The sequence below is a fragment of the Halichoeres trimaculatus genome, unplaced genomic scaffold (assembly GCF_033239565.1).
Source record: "Halichoeres trimaculatus isolate MK-OKI-2021-1 unplaced genomic scaffold, fHalTri1.1 fHalTri1_scaffold_4, whole genome shotgun sequence".
Lineage (NCBI taxonomy): Eukaryota > Metazoa > Chordata > Actinopteri > Labriformes > Labridae > Halichoeres > Halichoeres trimaculatus.
The window spans coordinates 1,149,421-1,172,886 of NW_027437182.1; the positions used below are offsets into that span (position 1 = coordinate 1,149,421).

Genomic DNA, 23,466 nt, shown 5'->3' on the forward strand with positions numbered 1-23,466 from the left:
AGTCTGACCTGATTGGTCCACCGGAGCAGATACCCCCGAGGAGAATGCCAAAGTTGAAGAGCCATCACTGCTCTGTTTTTGGCTGTAAACAGCCACATAGCTCCATGCTCAAGCTTCCCATCTCAGAAGAAGACAGACTAAGTGTCTAGAGTTCATTTATCAGGAAATGTTCCAGCTACACTCAGTAAAACTGAGCATGTGTGTGCTCGTCACTTCACGGCCGACTGCTTTTCCAACTTTGGACAGTCCAACAGAGGGCTAGCCAATAGACTGGTCCTGAATCCAGGCGCATTACCAACCATCCTCCAACAAACCTGGGACCCTGGAAATGTGAGTATTTTAAATGCTGTGTGCTGTGGAGCAGATGGAAGAGCTTTTCCTCAGTGTCCCCCCTGTCTCTGTGTTAGCTTCAGGATGCTAACTTTAGCTGCGGTTAGCCTGTTGTTTTAGCCTGTAATGTTACAGTAAACAAGCTTCTCTGTTTTCTAAACATTGTGCACTCGGAGCTCGTGGAACCGCTCTCAGTGACGTGGAAGAGCGGGGCGGTATCAGCGGTGGCTCATTTACATATGAAGGCCACGCCCACTAAATCAGAGCGTTCTGAACAGAGGGGCTATGAGAGCCTGGAAACAATGCTGCTGTGCTTGATTTATTGGCTTTTTGGACCAAAACATGTTACTACCATTTCATGAAGACATCAATGATCCAGATTAAACTGCAGGAAAGGAGCAGGATATGGGAGCTTTAATGTTTTCATAAAGTTTTGTAGCAGAATCCTGACTTGGTTTGCCGAATCTCCGGCAGTTAAAAAAGACCAGGCTCCACTTTCTGTTTGTTCTATGCAGATGATACGCTGCTCTTTGCAGGAGAATAACATGATCTGTCCGTTGATCTGAGCTTAGAGACAACTGTTGAATCCCTGCACAGGCATCAGTGCTCTGACTTTGTACAAGCAGGTTTATTTTAATGTTTATCTTTGTACGCAGACGACACGCAGCTTTAACTGACACAGTTTTTCCAGCTTAAAGCAAACGTGCTCACACAAACATGATGCAGATAAAAACAAACTGATGTCCAGGTTATACAGCTTCCCTTTGGGATTATATTTCTTTAACATCGTAGCACTCGACCACTCTGCTCTTTGTCTGATCTTGAATCAACGTCCAGCTCTGACGGAGTGTGATACGGATTTTTTTTCTTGGGATGGCTTGAATGACGATGAAACCAGTGACGGTGATCGTATGATGCGTTTCATTTACATTGCAACTGTGAACGACGTCATCTCCGAGTTAAAAACAAAGCTTCAGTTACCAAGTGCAAAAACTTCCCATAACAGCAAATCCAGTTAAAAGTTAAATCCAGATGAAATCGTAAATCCTGACTTCCGAGTAAAAACGGAACGTACAGTTAACCGTTTTTCAGTTTGCATAGGTCATAAGCTCTGAGCACCGTGTGACTTGTAGCTTAAATCTACTGTTAGTAGGGATGGGTACCGAATTAGGTACTTTTATAGGTACCGACCAAATTCTGTCAAAAGTACCGGGTATCGATTCATGCAAAACCAAAAGGTACCATGTTTAGGTACCTAAATGCATCCTTGTGACTGTGAGGGAGTGGAAGAGTAGGTGATTTTCCATGCTGGACATGAACACAGCATTGCAAGGTTATATATTGAAGAATACATTTGTTAAATAGATTTTTTTTAATATTTCATTATCAAACAAATTGATATTTTTTACCACAAAAAAGTACCGAAACTTGGTACCGTTGAGTACCGGTACCGATTGCCAGGTACCGGGCATCGGTACCGTATCGTTTCAAATGTGAAAGGTACCCATCCCCAACTGTTAGGAATAAAAACAACTCAAAAACAGCTTCCAGAAAAAAGGGGCCAAAGGTTAAATAACCGGATAAAGTGCTGATGTACCAGGTTGGCTTCAACGTGTCAGGTATGTACAATATTTACAACAACAAATACAAAGAGAAGAAATCAGAAACGAAAAAAATAGACAAAGATACAGGAATTAGAAATTCAACAGCAGTAGAAACAGACTGTTTTCAGGGATAAAGAAGGAAAAGGAAATGTGGGGAGTGGGGGTGGGGCTCAGAGTCGCACTCAGAGTCGGCTGCTGCGTACGCTTCCATAACCTCCGTACACGGGGCGACTACTTCATGTGCTACTCAAGCAGTGCCTCAAAAGTGCATTTTAAGAAGTGACTTTGACTGTCCACAGGGGAAGTTTGGATGGACAACACAAAGTTTGAAACAGGAGTGTTTTGGGGCTTTCAGGGAATCTGGAAACCAAACATCAAACTTTAACTTGGGAATTCAGGGGAGGGAATTTCAAATCTTGTGGGTTCAGTCAGTCACGGGTGAACAAGGGCCGGATATCAGTTAGGAAACAAAACTGAATACCACTCCTTGACCTGATGATCACTTTACACAGGCTCCATCTCCACCTCCCCTTTATTCGCAGGAGTGTATGGCGTATTGCAGGGTGCACGTTTTCTTCGGCACAACCAGAAAGCTGCAGCGGAGAGGCCCAGGGTGACGATGCCAACAATGCCAACGATGCAAAGAACAGCTTTCCATCCACAAAAACCCTTGAAGAGACACCACTGTGTGCTGTTCACTAAAGGAGACAGAGACAGGAGGAAACCGGTGAGTATCACTTTGTTTTCAAGAGTCTCATAAACCAGAACGTAGTGTATCTGACATAAGCTGCACCCTTTGTGTTCCTGTCGTCAAGTGAACATCGTACATTCAGCGCTTTGAGCAGGGTTACACTTTTAATCTGACAAAAGAACGATATCTTCAAACGTGCAGTGACGGCATGTTGCGACCGCAGCATGTGCAGCAGGATCTGCCCTTTCAAAAACCCATGAATGTAGATAAGGCCAGGAAGTACATTGCAGTACTGCTTTTGACCACTAGGTCTGGCTGTGACTTTGATACAGTTATCATCTATTTTATATTTGTAAATATTATATTTGAACACATTATGTTTGGAGCTGTATATGTATACAGTGTATATACAGTGGGGAAAATAATAATTGAACACTTCAACTTTTTTCCCATCACATTTATTTCCAAAGATACAATTCAAACCAAATTTCTCCCAGACATTGGTATTAACTCCAATAATCCACACATGAAAAGAAATCACAACGTTCAGGTCCATAAATAATGATTATGGTGAATTAAGTACGATAACACAGGAAAAAAGTATTGAAAACGCTAACTGAGACTCATCTAATACTTAGTGGAGAAGCCTTTGTTTGCAGTGACAGCTTCCAGAAGCTTCTTGTATGTTTGAACTAATGGCCCACACTGCTCAGGTGTGATTTTGGCCCATTCCTCTGCACAGATTGTCTTTAAATCTGGAATATTCTTTGGTGCCCTCTTTAGTGTATTAGCGATGCTCACTATATTAGCAATATATACCATCATGCATTGCGGTTCAAACAGAAGGAATGGCTGATTACTGATTACTGATAGCATGAAACAACATTAAAAACTGTCAGAGAATAACACTGAGCTCTCTGTTTAACTTTCGGACGAGCACGTCTCACAACTTCAAACTGAGTAACAAACAACGCAGACGTTAGCCACCGAACCGTTCATCAAGGTGATGCATTCACTGGACCTTGGAATTCTCAAACACAGCATAAGTTGCTGCCCAAATATATGGTTTCTTAATTCAATAAATAATGTGTAATAAATTATCTTATTATATTTGGCTGTTGTGGAAAACACACTAAGTACAAAATTAGTCATCACGGAAATAAATAGTCTCAGAAAAATCATAACTGTAGACCCCCAGCCGTCTGTGAGCGACGTTACAGTAATTGCGTCACTGTCAGCAGCTGGTGAGTGAGTGATAAGTGTCTGAAATTTTATTTTTTTATTTAGCTGATGTAGTGAATTATAGAGTCCACTAAATCTAATTCACTATAAAGTGAGTAGGGAGGAGGGAATGAGTGAGTGATTTCAGACACAACCCTGTACTAACAGCATGAAAATGTACAAACTGTGTGATTTGAGGAGTGCTCTGGTTTCTATTTTTAGTCTGAGTCTTATCGACCAATCAGGAGCATGCATGCAAAACAGTCTGTTTGCAGAGCAACAGCAGGAGTTCTAGAACTCTGAGGTCATAGACAGAGCTCTGTCATAATGAGCTCAGAGTTTTAGAACTTTGCTTCCCTATGGTATTATTTCGTCAGAGAGACCTGAGCAGGGGAGGATTTAGATCAGGGCTCTCCTCTGGTAACAAGTAGCTACTGACCGACCTCCCAGTTTCTCAGCTTTGTTTGGTTTTTCAAAAAACATATCCTCTTTACTTGTGTTTTTTCATCATGTACACTTTGCTAAAAGTGTACAGTTAAATGTCATATTTGGGCTTTGATGAGGTAGCTTGTGCTATCATCAGCTGATAACTTCACTTCTGTTTCACAACTTCAGAAAAACCTCAAAGTCCACGGTCTGACAGGAGAAACGAAACCAGAGAGAAAAGCAGACGCTCTCCGTGTCTCAGACCTGGTCCTGATGACTCGCGTCGTCTCCTGAGCTACTTTCTCCTTCCTCTCCACAGACACATTTCCCAGAAACAGGATCAGGTCTCTCAGTCTTAAAAATGGATTTATGACTCCTCCCTTCCTGATGACACGTGGAAACACTGGGGCGTGGCTGTTTTTCCACAACAAACTACTGTTGACCCCTGATCAGACACAGACCTGCAAATACCTCATCAGCCAATCACATGGCAGCAGCTTGATGCGTTTAGTCATGTGGACACGGTGAAGACGAGCTGCTGAAGTCACACCAAGCTTTCCTTGAACAGGGCAGTGAACTACAAATCCCACGCTGTGTTTTATTGGTTTGAGGAGGAGGAGCTCTCGCAGTAGCGGCAGTCTTTCCCTAAACTCCTGCTAACCACATCTGACACCCTGTGGCTGATCTGCGGTACGGCTGAGTTAAGTAAAGTGGGTGTGAGTGGTTTCCACACAGAAATCAGTGAAGTGTTGAGGAAACAGGCGTCAGAGGAGGCTTACCAATGGGCTGAGGAGGTCTCTGATTCAGGACAGCGCTGCAGTTAGCTGGTGGGAACAGAAAAGACGGAGAATGTGTTTATATTAATGTTAACAAAATGAAACTTTAGTTTCTTTACACGCAAAGGTCTAACTTGTTGACCTGTTGGAAGATGTTAAATCATGGATGTCCTTGAACTTTTTGTGTGTGAATGAAAAGAAAACTGAAACCATTGTCTTTGGTCCTCCTGATCTACTGAATGGTGTGGACAGTGTTGTTGGTAATTTGATGTCTCCCTGCTGTCCTTCAGTCAGGAACCTCAGTGTCATCTTTGACAGTTTTTTTTAATTTGATAAACAGATCAGCTCTGTGTGAAAACAAGCTTCTTCCAGCTGAGACTTTTAAGCAAAATCAAGACCTATCTCCTTCCTCATGAGTTTGAGAGGGATACACATGTTCATTACATCCCGTTTGGACTATTGTAACTCTTTGTATGTTGGTATTGATCAGTCGTCCCTCGCCGCCTTCAGCATGTTCAGAATGCGGCTGCGCACCTGCTGACAGGAAAGAGACGACGTGTTCACGTCACGCCCGTACTGGCCTCTCTCCACTGGCTTCCTGTCAGCTTCAGGATCCAGTAAAAAATTGTCTTGTTAGTCTTTAAATGTTTACACGGGTTAAGGCCACCGTACCTGAAGGAGTGTCTGAACCTGCTCTAAATATGAGGACCGCACAAACTACAGACAGCTTTAAATCTCTTCTTAAAACTTATCTTTTTGCACTGGCTTTTAATAAAAGTTAGGTAAGACATCCAGCGTTTTATTTACTTTTATTTATTGCCGCTTTTTTTCCTCTCTACTATTTATTGTGTCTTTTACCTTCCCGCTGTTTTAGATTATTCTTATTAACGTTTGTTTTAATTGATTGCGTTTTTATTCATTTTGTTTTTATTGATCTTGACTGTATGCCTGTACAGCACTTTGGCCAACTGCGGTTGTTTTAAAATGTGCTATAGAAATAAAGTTTGACTTGACTTGAATGTGGTTTTAAAAGAAGACCAACAGATGGAGCTAGTCGTCCAATAAATGGCAGCAAGGTTCCTGGTTCCTGAGGAAAGTTTCTGCTGTTTCGACTGAATAAACTAGAACCTGATTGTTAGACTCTGGACCTGCCAACTTTCTCCCGTGTCTCTGTTTCCCACACCTCTCATGTTTAGGCGCTGGTATCTGGAAACTCCCCTTGGCACTGACACAGGGAAGTCCCAGAGCAGAGCAGCTAAATATAACATATAGCTGGCAAATAATTCATGAGTTTGATGGTGGAGATGACCTTCAACAGGCCTCTGTGCAGGGTTACAGGCTGCTATCTGCTGGTCCAAACTGATGCACCAAACTCTGAGCACCGCATCAAAGTACGCAGCTCACAGGGCTCAGGTTTCTATTTTCAACTAAAAGTAGATTTTAAGTCAGAAACCTTTCCCAGCATTTCAGGGCAAAGTTCTGCAAATGATGTTTGTTTTTTGTGTTGTCAATGCAACACTCACCTCTGCAGGTCGCCTCCTCTCTGGTATGTTCACCTCCTGCCTGAAAACAGAAACACAGGCTGTGTCTGAAATGTCATACTAACGTAGTACTCATACTAAGTGTGACGTCAAAAATAGTTTGTAGTGCGTTCACATTAAATAGTATGAAAAGATTGTGTGTGCGAGAAATACCCGGATGTATACTATATCAGTAAAAATTTGAAGTATGGGAGGTGGGCATACTAGTCGCACTGACACGCCCCATAATGCATTGCGAGCCCCGTATTTATAAACGTAAATACAGAATGAGACGACAAGATGAGAAGCGACTAAAATGGACTTAGCTCTACAGGGAAACCTAAACGTAAGTACAAAGAAATAAAGTGCCTGAGGCGACGGACGGATCGTCTTTGGTGTCTGCGAGCAGTAAACATTTTTTAATTTTTTGAAGAGAGATGAATTCGTCTTGAGACCGGTGTTAGCTAAAAATCATCCACTAGCAAACTTCCCGTTTTCAAAATAAAAGCACCCTTTATTATCTCCTTTAAATTCTTTAACGCTTTTGTAAATTAGGCTCTCGTTTTGTAGCGGACCGGAAGTTTCTTTAATAGCATATTGGCGCTATTAACAGAATGTCCGAAATCTCTAAATTAAATTTGTATCCGTGCGTTTTGTGGCCCAAATGACCACATTTTGGTCTTCTACGTGATGACTTTCTCGCCTAAAATGTTCTTAAAACTTTCAAATGTGGTGAATCAACAGAGATATTTGATAGCCTGGTGTGCTTCCATAGACTTATGTGTGCTTCCAATTTTTGTCGTCGGAGGTTTTGAAATGCATCATGGGAAACCGAGTAGTATACTACAGTGTAAACGGTTGGCACTCTAATCATACTTATAGTATGTAGTATACAGTATATACACAACGACCATGTAGTATGTAGTATGTTAGTATGCCATTCCGGACACAGCCACAGAGAGATAAAGACTAGAGCATGTCAGAGATTAATGCTAATGTTTGTTTTTATGAGGACTTCAAACAGAGATGGGTGAGGCTGCACAGAGCAGGGACATGTCTGGACATGTTTGAGGTCTGAGTGGGAGGAAGACGAGGGTACAGAGGTGTCTTTAGTCCAAACTTTGATAAGTTCACTTCCCTCTCCACAGATCACCGCCCACGGTTTGGAAACCCACACATCACATCCTGTCAGTAGAGACCGATCTGACGCCGCTCAGTGGATCAGGAATGTGCTGAGAGCTGTCCTCCAAACGGGGGCGGAGGATCAGGAAGTCCCAGATCACCACCAAATATGGGTGATAGCAGGTGATTAATGTTTGAATGCTCACGACTCTGCGGCTCAACAGTTTCATTTTTATTCATTTATTTAAAAAACTTGACTCAAGCTAGTGACAGTACTGACTTACACTGCCATAAATGTGTTTTTAATTGTGTGTCTTGTCACATAAGTCATTTCATATATACTTAGCATTAACTTCATGATGAAGCTTTGTAAACAATGAGGTATTGTGCTTGTTTCCTGGGGTCCACTCATACAAAATTTAAGAATGTAAAAAAAGCTGTGAGGGGGACCTGTTTTAACTGCAGCGCCACCTTCTGGCCCAGACTCTCACACATACACAGTGGTGAAGACCTGACTCTCAAAAAACGTGTGTTTTAGCCTTAAGCTCGAGTTTCAGCCTTAAGAGAATGTTTTAGCCTTTAGCTTGCAATTTAGCCTTTAGATCTTGTTTTAGCCTTAAGCTAGTGTTTTAGCCTTTGGCTTGCGTTTTAGCATTTAGCTCCTGCTCAAGCCTTCAGATTGATTTTAAGCCTCTAGCGAATGTTTTAGCCTTTAACTTGCATTTTAGTCTTAAGCTTTTGTTTTCCATCTTAAGCTAGGGTTTGAGCTTTAAGCTAGTGTTTTAGCCTTAAGCTAGTGTTTAGCCCTTAGCATTTGTTTAAGCCTTTAACTTGCATTAAAGCCTCTAGCTTGCATTTGAGCATTTAGCTCTTGTTTTAGCCTTAAGCCCGTGTTTAAGCCTTTAGCTTGTGTTTCAGCATTTAGCTACTGTGAAAGCCTTTGGCTTGAGTTTAAGCCTTAAGCTATTATTTTAGCTTTTAACTTGCATTTTAGTCTTAAGCTTTTGTTTTTCGTCTTAAGCAGCGTTTAAGCCTTTAGCTAGTGTTTTAGTATTTAGCTTTTGGTAAAGCCTAAAGCTCGAGTTTCAGCCTTAGGCAAGTGTCTTAGCCTTTAACTTGCGTTTAAGCCTTTAGCTTGTGTTGTAGCCCTTAACTTGTGTTTTAGCATTAAGATACTGTTTGAGCTTTTAACTTTAGTTTGGCCTTTAGCTAGCATTTAAGTCTTTAGCATTTGTTTAAGCCTCTAAGTTACATTTAAGCCTTTAACTTGTGATTTAGCATTAAGCTCCTGTTAGGCCTTTAGCTTGCATTTAAGCCTTTAACTTGTGTAAGCATTTAGCACGTGTTGTAGCCTTAGGCTGGAGTTTCAGAGTTAACCCTTGTTTAAGCTTTTAGCTTGCATTTAAGCCTTTAGCTAGTGCTTTAGTATTTAGCTTTTGGTAAAGCCTTCAGCTCGAGTTTCAGCCTTTAGCTAGGGTTTTGGCAATTAGCCTGTGTTTTAGCTTTTAGCTGGAGTCTTAGCCTTAAGGAAGTGTCTTGGCCTTTAACTTGCATTTTAGCCTTAAATTTTTGTTTTCGCCTTAAGCTAGCATTTAAGCTTTTAGCTTGTGTTGTAGCCCTTAGCTCGTGTTTTAGCATTAAGATACTGTTTGAGCTTTTAACTTTTGTTTGGCCTTTAGCTAGCGTTTAAGTCTTTAGCATTTGTTTTAGCCTCTAAGTTGCATTTAAGCCTTTAACTTGTGTTTTAGCATTTAGCTTCTGTTAGGCCTTTAGCTCGCATTAAGCCTTTAACTTGTGTAAGCATTTAGCATTTGTTTTAGCCTTAAGCTCCAGTTTCAGCCTTAAGCAAGTGTTTTAGCCTTCAACTCATGTCTTAGAATTTAGCTTCTGTTTAAGCCTTCAGCTTGAGTTATAGCCTAAACGATTGTTTTAGCCTTTAACCTGCATTTTAGTATCAAACTTTTGTTTTCTCCTTAAGTTCGTAGTTAAGCCCTTAGCTCGTGTTTGAGCATTTAGCCTGTGTTTTAGCCTTGAACTTGTGTTTTAGCCTTTAGCTTCTGTTTAGGCCTTTAGCTCACATTTTAGCCTTTAGCAATTGATGTTGCATTTAGCCCTTGTTTTGGCTTTAAGCTAGTGTTTTAGCCTTTAGCTTGCATTTGAGGCATTAGTGATTGTTATGGTCTTTAACTTTTGTTTTAGCCTTTAGCTTCTGTATCTAGAAGAGAGACTTCTGGTGTTTGTTTTTTGTTTTTTTTTGTTTAAAGAACAGTGTTTTGATTGGTTCATGGACAGATTCAGGGATTTCTACAACATATGAACATGAGAGGGTTTGAAAATCTGCACATGCTCAGTTTGAACATCCAGCATCTGTGCTTTAAATCCATGTTTGATATATGGGAAAAAAGAAAACTCAGTCTTTAAGGTTTGAAATTGAAAAAACAACTCTTTTTGTGTGATTTAAGATCCTGTTCGTCTGTATTTTCTTCTGATTGTCCTGGGCTGGTCACTGAGATTCCTTAGATTCCTCCTCCTCCTCCTCCTCCTCCTCCTCCTCCCCTCCTCCTCCTCCTCCTCGTGGATCAGATGACTGGTTGTGAGATCTTTGTTACTGTATCTATTTTTAACCTCAGGACGCGTGTTGCAATAACTCTTGACATGCTGCCACACACACTTCCTGTCTCTGAATCCAAACTCACTCAGCTGGTCTGACAGAGATCAGGGAAAGTCCGTTAAATGTGGAATATTTCCACTCTGTACCGTAGTTTGTGTCTGAATCGGGATGTGCGTGGATGGCCTTTCCTTACCCCTGATTTCCCCCACGTGGCGTGCAGCTCGTCAGTGCAGTTCTTCAGGGTGATGGAGTTGTTCGTCACATTCACAACCTGATCTGGTAAAAACCTGACACCCCTGGCGATGCTGGTTTTCTGAAACATGAGCACAAACAGAGGTTTGACCACGAAACAGATCAACTCTGAGAGGGAGAGATCTGAAGTTTGATAAGCAGAGCGAGAAATCAGGGTGGAGGGAGGACAGGAAGTGGCCACGGGACACAAGACTGAAACTTCACTCATCATATCTGAGCCCATCTTCCTGTTTAGAGTCACAGTATTACCGTCAAACGCAGCATTCTGCAACATCTCTGAGAAAACAGCCGCCACAGAGAGGCTCAGATTTCAAAACCAACACGATAGCCACGCCCCTTATTACGCAAAACCTCTGATCTTAATGTCCCCAAAAGTCATCAACAAACCAGGAAAAATAAAATAACTTTAGACTGAACTCCTGTTCTGAACCAGGCTGTAACCATGTTTATTTCTGCTGTAAAGATCAGCTTTTTGAATGGGTGTGTATGTGTTTTCTGCTACTTCTGCACACAGCCTCTAGTGGACACTCCAGGAACTGCAGTTTGTAACACTTCTACCCAGAAAGACACATCAAACCGCTCTCTCTCCACTGTCAGTGTTATCACAAAGGTTTTGAATGACAGAGAAAACATATGGATGGAGCAGGAGGTTTTAAAGGAGGAGGAGCACCGTGAGGCCGGCAGGTAACGGAGGAGATCACATGACACCTGCAGGCCGAACTGCACCGAGCCGTTCATTACTGCAAGTCATCATGACAGCTTCTGTCCGGCCTCACAGAGACTCCTCCTATCTCACCTCCCTACACCTCCTTTGGTAAAGTCATCAGTGTCTGAGTGTGCAGGACTTACATCCCCTGTTTCCCAGTTGATCTTTGCCCCTGGAGGTGGAGAGGGGTGGAGCAGCTCGTAGGTGACGCCATCAGGTCCTGAAGTGACGCCACACGCCTTCTCCTCTTCCGCTGATGCTGAAGCTCTGTGGAGGTGAACCGTCAGTCCCAGCACCAGGACTACTGAGGATGAAGAAACAAACACACTCAGAGCACAACCATTCACCCTGCAGCACAGGTCTGAGGGTCAGGGGTCAAGTCTGCCATGAAGACACCATCAGGGGTCTCCTGGGAGATCTAGAGGGATGGGGGAGGGAAGGCTCCAATCTGGGACGAGATGAAGGAGATAAAGCAGAAAAAAGCAGAAGTAGAGACCTTTAAAAGGAGCGAGGTGCTTTCTGACTGTCAGAGCGGGGGTAGAAGTTTAGTTCTGGGGACGGGTTTGTCTGTCAAAAACCGCCCTGCCTGAAGCAGCTCCAGGAACTTTGGGGCTGGAGGTGTTCAAGTTTGGATCAGATTCAAGAGTCAGAACACTTTGTTTCCACTCTGTGGCTGAGAGTGGAAAACATGAGTCACCCTGCACGGCTGACAGTTAGAACGAGAAACTGTAAAGACGCCTGGAAACAAACTGCAAAACAAGAGGTGACAGGAAACAGAAAGAGAAAAACTGAATGGGTCCCAGAGAAAAGCTTTTCAGGAATGAAAGAGGCAGAAAGCACATGCAGACAATGTGACTGTCTCTTTAAAGGTCCCATATTCTGCAAAAATCACTTTAAGTCTTTTAGTGAAATTTGTGGGTCTTTGTCTTTCCTCCCAGCCCACAAAATGTGATATTTAATGACAAACCTGTTCTTAGTAGAGCTTGTTAATGTAAAATCCTGACCTAAAACCAGCTGTTTGGATTTTGGGGATTTGCCGACATCAGTGATTCCCTTTTTTGACCAATCAGGAGCAAGTCTGACCTGATTGGTCCACCGGAGCAGATACCCTCGAGGAGAATGCCAAAGTTGAAGAGCCATCACTGCTCTGTTTTTGGCTGTAAACAGTCACATAGCTCCATGCTCAAGCTTCCCATCTCAGAAGAAGACAGACTAAGTGTCTAGAGTTCATTTATCAGGAAATGTTCCAGCTACACTCAGTAAAACTGAGCATGTGTGTGCTAGTCACTTCACGGCCGACTGCTTTTCCAACTTTGGACAGTCCAACAGAGGGCTAGCCAATAGACTGGTCCTGAATCCAGGCGCATTACCAACCATCCTCCAACAAACCTGGGACCCTGGAAATGTGAGTATTTTAAATGCTGTGTGCCCCCTGTCTCTGTGTTAGCTTCAGGATGCTAACTTTAGCTGCAGTTAGCCTGTTGTTTTAGCCTGTAATGTTACGGTAAACGAGCTTCTCTGTTTTCTAAACATTGTGCACTCGGAGCTCGTGGCGCTGCTCTCAGTGACGTGGAAGAGCGGGGCGGTATCAGCGGTGGCTCATTTACATATGAAGGCCACGCCCACTAAATCAGAGCGTTCTGAACAGAGGGGCTATGAGAGCCTGGAAACAATGCTGCTGTGCTTGATTTATTGGCTTTTTGGACCAAAACATGTTACTACCATTTCATGAAGACATCAATGATCCAGATTAAACTGCAGGAAAGGAGCAGGAGATGGGACCTTTAACAGCTGATGTTAAAGTCCTGGTTCTTGTTCTTAAAGCTCTACACGGCCTTTATGCTGCAGCTCCATCAATGAGGTTCTAGAATGTTCATCATCAAGCACAGAGAGCTTTCTGTCTTTGTGATGTCACTACATTCTGCCCTGATGATGTCACTACATTCTAGAACTCTCTGATCTCTCTGAGTGTTTTTAAGCCTCAGCCTCTGTTTGCTTGGTTTTAGCTCCTGTCTCTTTAAGAGAAACTCCCTTCCTTCTGATTGGCCAGAGAAATACCTTGGTGTTTGAGTTCCTGCTCCTCTGTGTCATGTTAGACAGCCTGGGGAGATTCTATTAGGGATATTCTGCGTTTTGAAGCATATCGGCCTTTTTTTGTTAATAAAACAGCCGATAAGAAATGAGTTGGGTTTGCGTCGGGGTCGGAGAGTTGAAAGGGAACAAAGTGCTGATCCTGGGATTATCTTTAGCTCCTGATGGCTTTGTGAAGAGCTGATAAAGCTCTGTGGATTGTTTGCTACGTGAAGCATGTTGAATGATTTACCTGTCAGAGGCGTGTGGGCCGGTGTAACCTCTGTGTTTACTGGGTGGAGTGCGTGTGGGAACAGAAACACCTAAAGTGAGTCGGCCGTGTGACCGCGTGCTCCACTTTCCTTTTCCTTTTCACTACGTGCTCGTGACCTGAGTCGTATGACCACATTGCATCACGGTTGCATCACCCAAATAAACCAAACCAGACGGGGGAAATGACTCGCCGTTTGGTGATTAGATAAGAATAACGACTTTGTAGCAGCGCTGTGAACAAATAGACTCATCAAATAAAAAGCTGTTAAAGTAAATCCCAGAGAAACCGGCCTTCACCCTCCTCGTATGATCTCCCTTCTTTTAGCTTTAGCTGTGAAACCAGAGCAGGAAGGCGCAGTTTCCTGTTTCCTTTTGTTTTAAACCCGCTCTGAGAGCCGCTGAGTCACATGAGCTGAGATTGCATCACGATGATATTGCCTCACTCACGCTTGTTATGTACAGCTGTTATCCTCTGCTTGTCATAAAGTTAGAGTAAAGGACGCGTGGCACAGCTGAGAAATAAAACCAATGATTGATTTTTTCATAACACAGACGAATGAAGGGAGGTTGACACTGTCCCAACGTGACCTGAGTCAGAAAGTCCCAAACACAGAAAATCCTCACACCAGTAAACGTCCCCGCCCCATCAGAGAGACCCAGTGAATGAAGCTAGTGGCGGTTTGTGCACACTGCATTTACAAACAGATAAAGGAGCATTCTGCAGGAATTTGGCGTCAATTCCAAACGCAAATATTGACTCAGGGAAAACCTTTGCACAGCGTCGTCTCTCTAAAGGACTCACACATGGACTTCCTGAGAAATCAGTGTCCACAAACCATATATTCTCAATATCTGCTCAACTCTCAGAAATCTGCTGCTGCATTTGAAGCGGTAACTGCTCGCTTGTTTTTGTATTTTTGTAGCTGTTTTTCTAGTGTAACAGAAACAAAACAAGATTTGTCAGGTTGTTATTTTTAGTGTTAAAAAAAGAAAGAAAAAAAAAGATTTGACAGGTTGTTTTTAGGTGTAACAGCAACAAAACAAGATTTGACAGGTTGTTATTTTTAGTGTTAAAAAAAGAAAAGAAAAAAAGATTAGACATGCTGTTTTTTTTAGTGTAACAGCCAAAAAAAGAAAGAAAGAAACAGAAAATGAAAAAACAAGATTTGACAAGTTGTTTTTTTAGAGTTACAGCAAAAAAAGAAAGAAAGAAACAGAAAGAGAAAGAAAAAAAAACAGATTTGACCGGTTGGTTTTTTTTTTTTTTAGTGTAACAGCAACGAAACAAGATTTGACAGGTTGTTATTTTTAGTGTAACAGCAACAAAACAAGGTTTGATTGGTTATTTTTAGTGTGACAGCAAAAAAAGGGGAGAAAAGAAAAAACAGATTTGACAGGTTCATTTTTTTAGTGTAACAGCAAAAAATAAAAAAAGGAAAAGAAATAAAAAAACAAGATTTGACAGGTTGTTATTTTAAGTGTAACAGCCAAAAAATGAAGAAAGAAAGAAAGAAAATAAAAAAAAAGAAAAAAACAAGATTTGACAGGTTGTTTTTTTTTGGTGTTACAGCAAAAAAAAAAAGAAAAAAAAAAAAGAAGAAGAAGATTTTTTTTGGTGTCAGAGCGTCAAAATGAAACCAGCCCGACAAACCTTTTCTGCTTCTGATGCTCTGACACTTTAACAAACCTCTGGAAATGTCTGTTTTGTTTTCTTGTTGTTTTTCTGGTTTGAAAAGTGGAAAAGTGCATTTTTTACATGTATTTCGTGCATTGTGTTTCTCTTTTATTACCTGGAGATAACTTTTTCTGGACTTGCTGGGTAAACGTGGCTCAGATTAACTCTGATAAAGTCACTGACCACTGTTAGCAGCAGGTTCATTCAGCTCCAGCAGACACTGAGGACATGGGTTCATACGCTGATTTCTCAATGAGGCCATGAATGACTCATGTGTGACTCAGAGCGTAGCTGAGATATCTTTACACCGTCTGTCCCTGGATCTCTGCAGAGAAGAAATCTTTTACTGCTGTGTGGATTTTCTGTGTTCAGGGACTTTTTGTGTTGCAACACTTGTATTTTTTGTTGTTGACAGAGTGCACGGAGAGGGAGGGAGATACGACGCCTCAGGCCGTTAGCGAGCCCAGGCTTAACCACGAGGCCCTCGCTCCCGTTTGGGGACTTTCACAGTCCTGGAGAGTGCTGCAGAACGAGCTCACACACCTCCTCTGTGTTTCACTAAACACCGTGTTCCTAGGAGAGTCTGTCAGGGTGAAACTGAACACCTGACGAGTGGTTTTTGACACGACTAATGACGTAAACACCTCGTCTTACTTCACACACACACACACACACACACAGATCAAAGGTCTGATATCTCCTGAATGCTTCACGGCTCCTGCACCTTTTCAAAGTCGGTGTCTGTAAACCGACCCACTGTACAGGTTAAAGTGTCCATGACGCACACCTGACCTCTCTGAACCTGTCTCTTTAAGAAAACCGCTCATTTGTGAATCAAAACAGCGGCGTGCTGAGGTTGTAAACATCCTCCTCAGCAGTTACGTCAGACATGTGGCCGCAGTGACAGTACAGGGCTCGAGACTGAGACCTTTTTTTCAGCGTGCAAGAATTTCATGTGGTCGCGTTTGAGGGAGTGTTGCTTCCTCTGTCACAGGCGCTGGATAAAACGTGCGGTTTGTACTCGTCACTTTAACTGTGACTCACTCCGTCTCCTCCACCTGTACTTTGTCCTGTTCTGAGGAATGAGCGCCGTCACGTACTCGAGCCGAGAATACACATCACACACTTCATGACAAGCTTAGAGACAGTTCCTTACTAAAGAGGACGCTTGGTCAGAGCTGTTAGAGAAATCAGGACCAACCACAGGATGAACCAACTTTTAACCAGTGAAGAGTTTAACTCATGACACGTCATCTTAACACGTGATACTTATTTTAATAGATCAGCTGATGCTCTGATAAACTCCTCAACGAGTCATTTTTTCGTCTCTTTTTCGTAATCTTTGTATTTGGAGTGGATCATTACTTTGTTTGGCTCATTGTTGGTCATGGACACCAAACTTTTTGTGTCTTCAGTGATATTTTTACTACTTTTCCTCCTGTGTTTGTCTGGAGATCCTACATGTAACCATGGCTGCATTGTTTACATGTGAAATCAGCTGTTAGCAGCCTGTAGCATGTCAATGCTAACTGGTGCTAGGCCAGATGTTTCCCACAAGGTGAGGAGAAGGAGGTGAGGACGACGTGCTGGTTCTCAGGTGTGAGCTAAGAAGTGACGACATGGACCTGTCCTTCCATCCATCGTTATTGGGAACGTAAGATCTATCTCCAATAAGATGGACGAGCTAGCTGTGCTAACCCAGCAACAGAGGGAATACCAGAGGGCAGAGTAGCATCATGCTAGGATCCAGGATCCAGGAGACAGAGACTGAACAGACTGCTGAAGAAGCTCAGTCCTGGACCCTGTGGAGGTGGAGGCTGGCTGGCTGGACAATGATGGACAAGCTGTCAGCATCTATTTTCTTATGGAGCTTTTTACACTTTCTATACACTTTCTTACTTTGGTTTTCTTGATTGCAGCTGTGACTTCAGTTTTGTTGTACTTGTTACAATGACAATAAAGTTCTATTCTATTCTATTCTATTCTATTCTTAAACCCATATAAACCACTTATTACCTTTTTTTTTTAAATTAACCATACATGGATTATATGGAAGTGTTTTTCTATCAGCTGTAAAAATAAAAAGTCAATCCCTTCCAGACTAAAAAAAAACATACAATATAACTTTAAAAATCAAAAACTCATGCATGTCTGTTGTTATTCTGTGCTTTAACTGAAAACACATTTTTGTTGTTTTCCTTTAAAGTTTAAAAAAGAAATAACCTGTTTAGTCAGTCAGTGCTTGTTGCAGACAAACTTCATATTCACAGTAAATGTGGCAGTAAGACTTCCTGCAAAACCCCCTAAAACTAAAAAGGGAGGGGGCAAATCATGAGCAGGGGGAAAGTGCTGCTGGTGAAGAAGCTGGTGCAGCTCACACACACACACACACACACACACACACACACACACACACACACACACACACACACACACACACACACACACACACACACATGTATACACACGCCTCCTCTCTGCCTCAGAGATCACCTCACTGACCCAGCTCCTCAGCTGAACCACTTCCTCTCTGTGTCTCCTGCAGGGAAGTACCTGGAGCCCCGCTCTGGTTTCTCTGCTCCTGGACTCACTTCCAGGAAATTCAACCAGCTGAGCTCACACACACACTTTTACATACACACTTCTTATTTTACCACGTTTTAAGATCATAATCATGCACACATCATGCACAGGGGTTTAATCCATGCGTAAAACATGTTTCTCTAACTCTGAGCACATTCAGGTGAGGAGCTCAGGTTGAAACTTTAGCGCGCTTTGTGGCTGGTTGTGGATGGTCTGAGGAGTGACAGCTGACAGCTCAGCGGGAACCCCCTCCTGATTTACGGAGACTGACTGAGACAGCGGAGAAGAAAATCTCTGAGCGATAAGAGTGCGGTTACAGATTTCACACCTGTAGTTTTACTTTTACGCATGCGTTAACTACTTTCTCTGGAAATGAACGACCCGCTCTTTTAACTACTGAAGTCAAGCCAGCACACAAGTAGAAACACTCGGTCAAGCCAGCCCACACGTTTTGTAGTGCGCGAATATATGGCACATTACGGTAATAGCGGCAAACTCCTCATCTCAAAGTAAACTCAATCTGACTGATAGTACAAGATGTGAGGATTAAACTCAGATAAAAATCAGCTCATTCTGATGTGGAATTTCACAATAAAAGCCTTCTAAACTTTCAAATCCCACTGTATTTTGTCAATAATAAGTTTATGATTGAGGAAATACAGAGAATTTAAAGTTTAGAAGGCTTTTATCGTGAAATTCCACATCAGAATGAGCTGATTTTTATCTGAGTTTAATCCTCACATCTTGTACTATCAGTCAGATTGAGTTTACTTTGAGGTGAGGGGTTTGTAGCTATTACCATAATGTGCCATACATTCGCGCACCACAAAACAACGTGTGTGCTGGCTTGACCTCGGTTCTTAGCTTTACTTTACCTCCATGAAGTGTGATTCATATTGGTATAAAGGAAGTGTGGGGTTTGTTTTTGAACTCACCACATGAAATGAGCTGTTTCCAGAAAGTCATTCTTGGTTCGCGTTTGTCAAATTTCAGCTCGCCGCTGTTCGCATCTGCCCGCAGGACTGAGATTTCATGCAGTGCCCGGTGTTTTAAGACAGAACCTGGACCGTCCCCTGTCGCGCGTCTTACCGTCGGAAGTGGCGCGAGGAGAAAAATCACCTTTTAAAGCATTTGATCCAAGGCGCGCGCAGGGAGCGAGCCACGAACACACGTGCGCAGCATGGAACCTCCAGCCTGATGTTTGACAGTGCTCTAAAACTGAGGGGGGCGGAGTGGAGATAAGAGCGCCGGCTGATGAAAACACCGGACGGTCTGTCTGTGACAGCCCGGCTGACAGTGAGACCCGCTCGGCTCTCTCTACTGTCCGGTTCCCCTCATCACGGACTTTGGTTTTACGCACGGATTAAACCCCTGTCCCTGTCTGCTTTGCGTCAAAGTGCCGTAAATTGACCCTCTATGAATAAAGACTCCGTGTGAAATCACCAGAACCCCAAACGACCCGACAGAGAGTGAAACAGAAGCGTCCAGGCTGTCTCAGACTTACCGAGAGGCATGAACGGCTTCGGCATGAGAGTAGGTCTGATCCGTCCCATGTCGGTACGGGCTGTAAACTGAATGGTAGCGGAGCCCCCGAGCTCTTTTTCTCCCGGGACGCGCTGACGCAATGCCGTAGGAGGGACTTAAATGCCCTTATATGGACCTGCTGACCAACTGAAAAACAAAATCACAGGAAAGACAGGCAGGTGGGTGGAGAAGGGGAGGGGGGTCTTGTCAGGAGACAGGCACGTGACAGCTTGAACAGCAACAGCGCCAAATTCAAAAACAAAACAAACAAAAAAGTCATGACTTTATGTCCAAGTGGAATAAAAAAATCACAATGGTTTGTAAATGTCATAAAATCTTATTGTATTGACAACAACAGGTCAGATGTTCAAAGTGAGACATTTTACCTTTTCTCGCTAAATTATAGCCCACAAAACACACAGACTCTGTAGTGGAGATCACTGCATTAATAAAAAAAAGACATGACTCTATATGTGATCCTTAAAGCTAGGGTCTACGATTTGGAAGCTTTGTACATCTTAATAACACTGTTTATCGGGCTGTTAGGGCTCTATGGTCCAATCTACACAATATAAAGACCAATGAGAAAAAAAAAAAAAAAAAAAACATTCAGTATATCTGCTGCAAAGCTGCATATGCACGGTTCGTATTGGTCTGTGAGTCCATCCAATCCATCTCCCTCGCTTCGCACCGTCATGCCCATGGTCCCACCTTGTCCTTCCCCACTACCCCTGTCACGTCAGCTAGCTGCTCAGCTACTGAAGCGTCACAGAGCCAGAGAAGACAGAAACCAGGAAGCTGTTACTGTTACCCTCCACAGGGAAGGAAAGAAAACAAAAAAGTTTCAAGGTAAAGGCTGAAGCAAGGAAGAATTATGAGCGATACAGGTGCCAACAGAGACGGAATATTGGAGAAATGTACGACTGGTGGAAAAAGCTGCAGAAGGATTTGGGACGGAAGACTGACACCAAGACAGCTGAGTTTCTGTTGAACAGTGAAACACTCAGTTCGACCTTTCAGGCAGAAAAATGATCACTTTCTCTAATTTCCTCACTAGCGGCCATGGATCCAACACAATCACAAACATTTCTCCCCCACGCCACAGTGCCTCACCACCATTGTGCCTCGCTGTATCCACAAAAGAAATAAGTGTGATCTTACCGGCTGTCCGTTCAGCTCTTGGATTTTGGTACACACACAGCTCAGTGGATAGTTGATGAGAAACCCGAACTGATCTGACTTGCTCACATTTACCGTCTCCTTTCCTTTTGTAGACCATAGCTTTAATCTAAGCTGCTAATTGAGATTTCATCTCTGTCAGAGGAGGGACCTGGCCCAGGCAGCAGCATTAACTCATTTTCAAACAGAACGTTCGCACATGCTCAGTTTGCATTTGCTACAAAACAGTTTAAAAAATCCAATAAAATCTCCCCCACACCATCACAGCAGCAGGAACCTAAAGCGTTGATGCAAGGAAGGATGGATCCACGTTTTCATGTTCACGCCGAACTCTGAGCCGACCATGTGAATGCATAGGGGGCACCATTGTAAAGCTACACATGACAAATAACATTTCTCCACATTTAGCTTTAAAACATCCGTTTTTCTGCAGATTTTTGTCCTGATTCTAAGTATGTAGCTGCGTGGGGCCGTTTACACGACAGCAGTTTTAGGGTGAAACACAAAAGTATTGTCCCATTTCGCCCAATCGTTAACACGGAGACAGAGTTTTAGCTGACCTAAAACGCAAACGACTTCCAGAGAGAATTTTTTCTGAAACGCTGCCAACACTGTTGCCGTGTAAACAGTGAGCTAGCATTTTCAGTGGAAACGCTGACGTCACACTCCACTTTGCGTAAACAACAGTCCAACAGTACCGTTGTTTGGATCGTGGTGAGCTTGTGCTGCTCAATCTGCTGAATCTGCTCTGCTCTTAGCATTCACCAACACACCAGATGATCAGCCCAAATCTACTTCAGTGGAGATCTACCAAAAGCTGCTTCTGGACAAGACAGTTACAGCGCCACCTACAGGCCTGGCATGCTCACTTTGTAACTACACGGCGCCCTGTTGGTTGTGGCTGCCTGTTGCAGCAGCTCTCTCTTCTTTGTCAGTTTCTTGTAATTTTTTCGTCTCTTTTTCGTCATCTTTGTATTTGGAGTGGATCATTACTTTGTTTGGCTCATTTGTTGGTCATAGACTCCAAACTTTTTGTGTCTTCAGTGATATTTTTTCTACTTTTTCTCCTGTGTTTGTCTGGAGATCCTACATGTAACCATGGCTGCATTGTTTACACGTGAACTCAGCTGTTAGCAGCCTGTAGCATGTCAATGCTAACTGGTGCAAGGCCGGATGTTTCCCACAAGGTGAGGAGAAGGAGGTGAGGACGTCGTGCTGGTTCTCAGGTGTGAGCTAAGAAGTGACAACATGGACCTGTCCTTCCATCCATCGTTATTGGGAACGTAACGAAAGAAAACATAACGCTAACTTGGTGTTCATGTATATGGGAAAATGCATTGATATGCTAGTGGCTAGCATACCTTGGTACAACTTCAGTTTTTTGATAGAATTTCAATTTTCCTCACAGAAACATATCACAGTTAGTCTGAAAATACTTACAGGTTAAAAGAAAAGGTACGTCCAGGCTCATGGCTGACTTTAGCATAAATACGGTACGCTCTCTGTTTAAATATTTTATTCATTTAAGTCCCGACAGATCCAGGGACCAGTTTCATTTATATTTATTTATGAAGTCAGTTAAATGTTGTCGACACAGAAAACCTGTGAAGCTTCTTTTTGTTCGTTGGTATCATTAAAATCTGACCAACACCCAGCCCTGCGTGGATTGTAGCCAGTCCAGACTCGCTTAAATCCCATCACGTGGATCTCCGGTCTGCTTCTGTCCCACTATGGTTGCTATGTTTGTCCTTTTGTGACGTGTGCTGTGATGTTTTACTGACCCTGCCTCCTTGGAGCCAATACTTCAGAAACTTTACACCCAGGACTTTAAAAACAAACTGTGTCAAACCTGTTTTTACTTCCCCACTCCCCATGCGTTCACATATCATCCTAAATATTCCTCCTTTTTAACTGATTCTGTCTCATTACTTTATCAGCTGATCAGCTTTCCTGATAAGCCACAACCACAACAACACTGAGTCCAGCTTCCTGTGACTGTGTTGCTATGAGATTCGACACAACAAACAAACCAAACAGGAAGTTGACATGGTTCACACACACACGGTGAGTTCAGCAGCACGATTTTCTTCGGCTGTAATGACTAAGTTACGCGAAACATGTCTGCAGAGTCAGATCAGGTCACATGACACCTCCTTCCTTTGTGTCATCATGTAAACACACAGGCGCTAATGTGTGAACAAACTGCCAAACGATCCATCAGTGTGTGTGAGCAGTGTTTACTCTGTGCAGAGATTAGATTACAGCACACACACACACACACACACACACACACACACACACACACACACACACACACACACACGCTTACTCTCCAAACAGAGCTCTGAGGTTTATTGGAGCGGCCAGCAGCAGGAAACAGGCCCTTTATTTGTCTGACCACAAGGTTGTACACCTGGGTAGATTAGGCAAAGCAGCACCAGACCAGTAGGGGGCGGTAAAACAAAAACAAAGGCCTTTCAGCAAAAATGACCACATAGAACAAGGGTGTTCAACCTGTGGCTCTTTGACTTCTTTGCAGTGGCTCCCTGTAGCTTTAAAAAATATATTATTGAGATGAAGAACTTTTATTTTTCTTAATTTCTGGAATTTTTTTAGATTTCAATTATTTTGACATTTTTCACATTAATTTTTTTGTGTGTGTGAATTCTTGAAATTTCAAGATTTCTTTTTTTTTTTTTAATTTAAAAATAAGCAAATTTTTGAATTTCATTTGTTGCAAATTTATTTAATTTTGGCAACATTTTTTTCAGGTAATTTGATAATATTTTTTTTTTAATTTGGCAAATTTTTGAATTTTAAAATGATCAAAAAAATGGCAACTTATTGAAATTTTATAAATTTTGCATTTATTAAATTTATGATATCAAAGAAATCATTTTTTA

General features: G+C 42.6%; 1 protein-coding gene across 1 annotated transcript; it reads right to left on the bottom strand.

The window, feature by feature from the left end:
• Positions 1-329: 329 nt before the first annotated feature.
• Positions 330-19,419, bottom strand: LOC141789387 (uncharacterized). The gene is made up of 6 exons (XM_074668781.1): positions 19,365-19,419; positions 11,403-11,563; positions 10,495-10,614; positions 6,572-6,611; positions 5,052-5,096; positions 330-2,632 (listed from the first exon to the last, which is right to left on the bottom strand). The coding sequence occupies exons 1-6, from the start codon at positions 19,411-19,413 to the stop codon at positions 2,439-2,441; spliced, it is 609 nt and encodes a 202-aa protein (XP_074524882.1). The 5' UTR covers positions 19,414-19,419; the 3' UTR covers positions 330-2,438.
• Between the last annotated feature and the right edge of the window lie 4,047 nt (positions 19,420-23,466).

Coding starts and splice junctions, on each gene's coding strand:
- LOC141789387 (XM_074668781.1), bottom strand. CDS start 19,413: ATGGGACGGATCAGACCTACTCTCATGCCGAAGCCGTTCATGCCTCTC. Junction 6,612..10,494: donor CCACGTGGGGGAAATCAGGG/GTAAGGAAAGGC, acceptor TTCTGTTTTCAG/GCAGGAGGTGAACATACCAG. Junction 5,097..6,571: donor AGAGGAGGCGACCTGCAGAG/GTGAGTGTTGCA, acceptor TGTTCCCACCAG/CTAACTGCAGCGCTGTCCTG.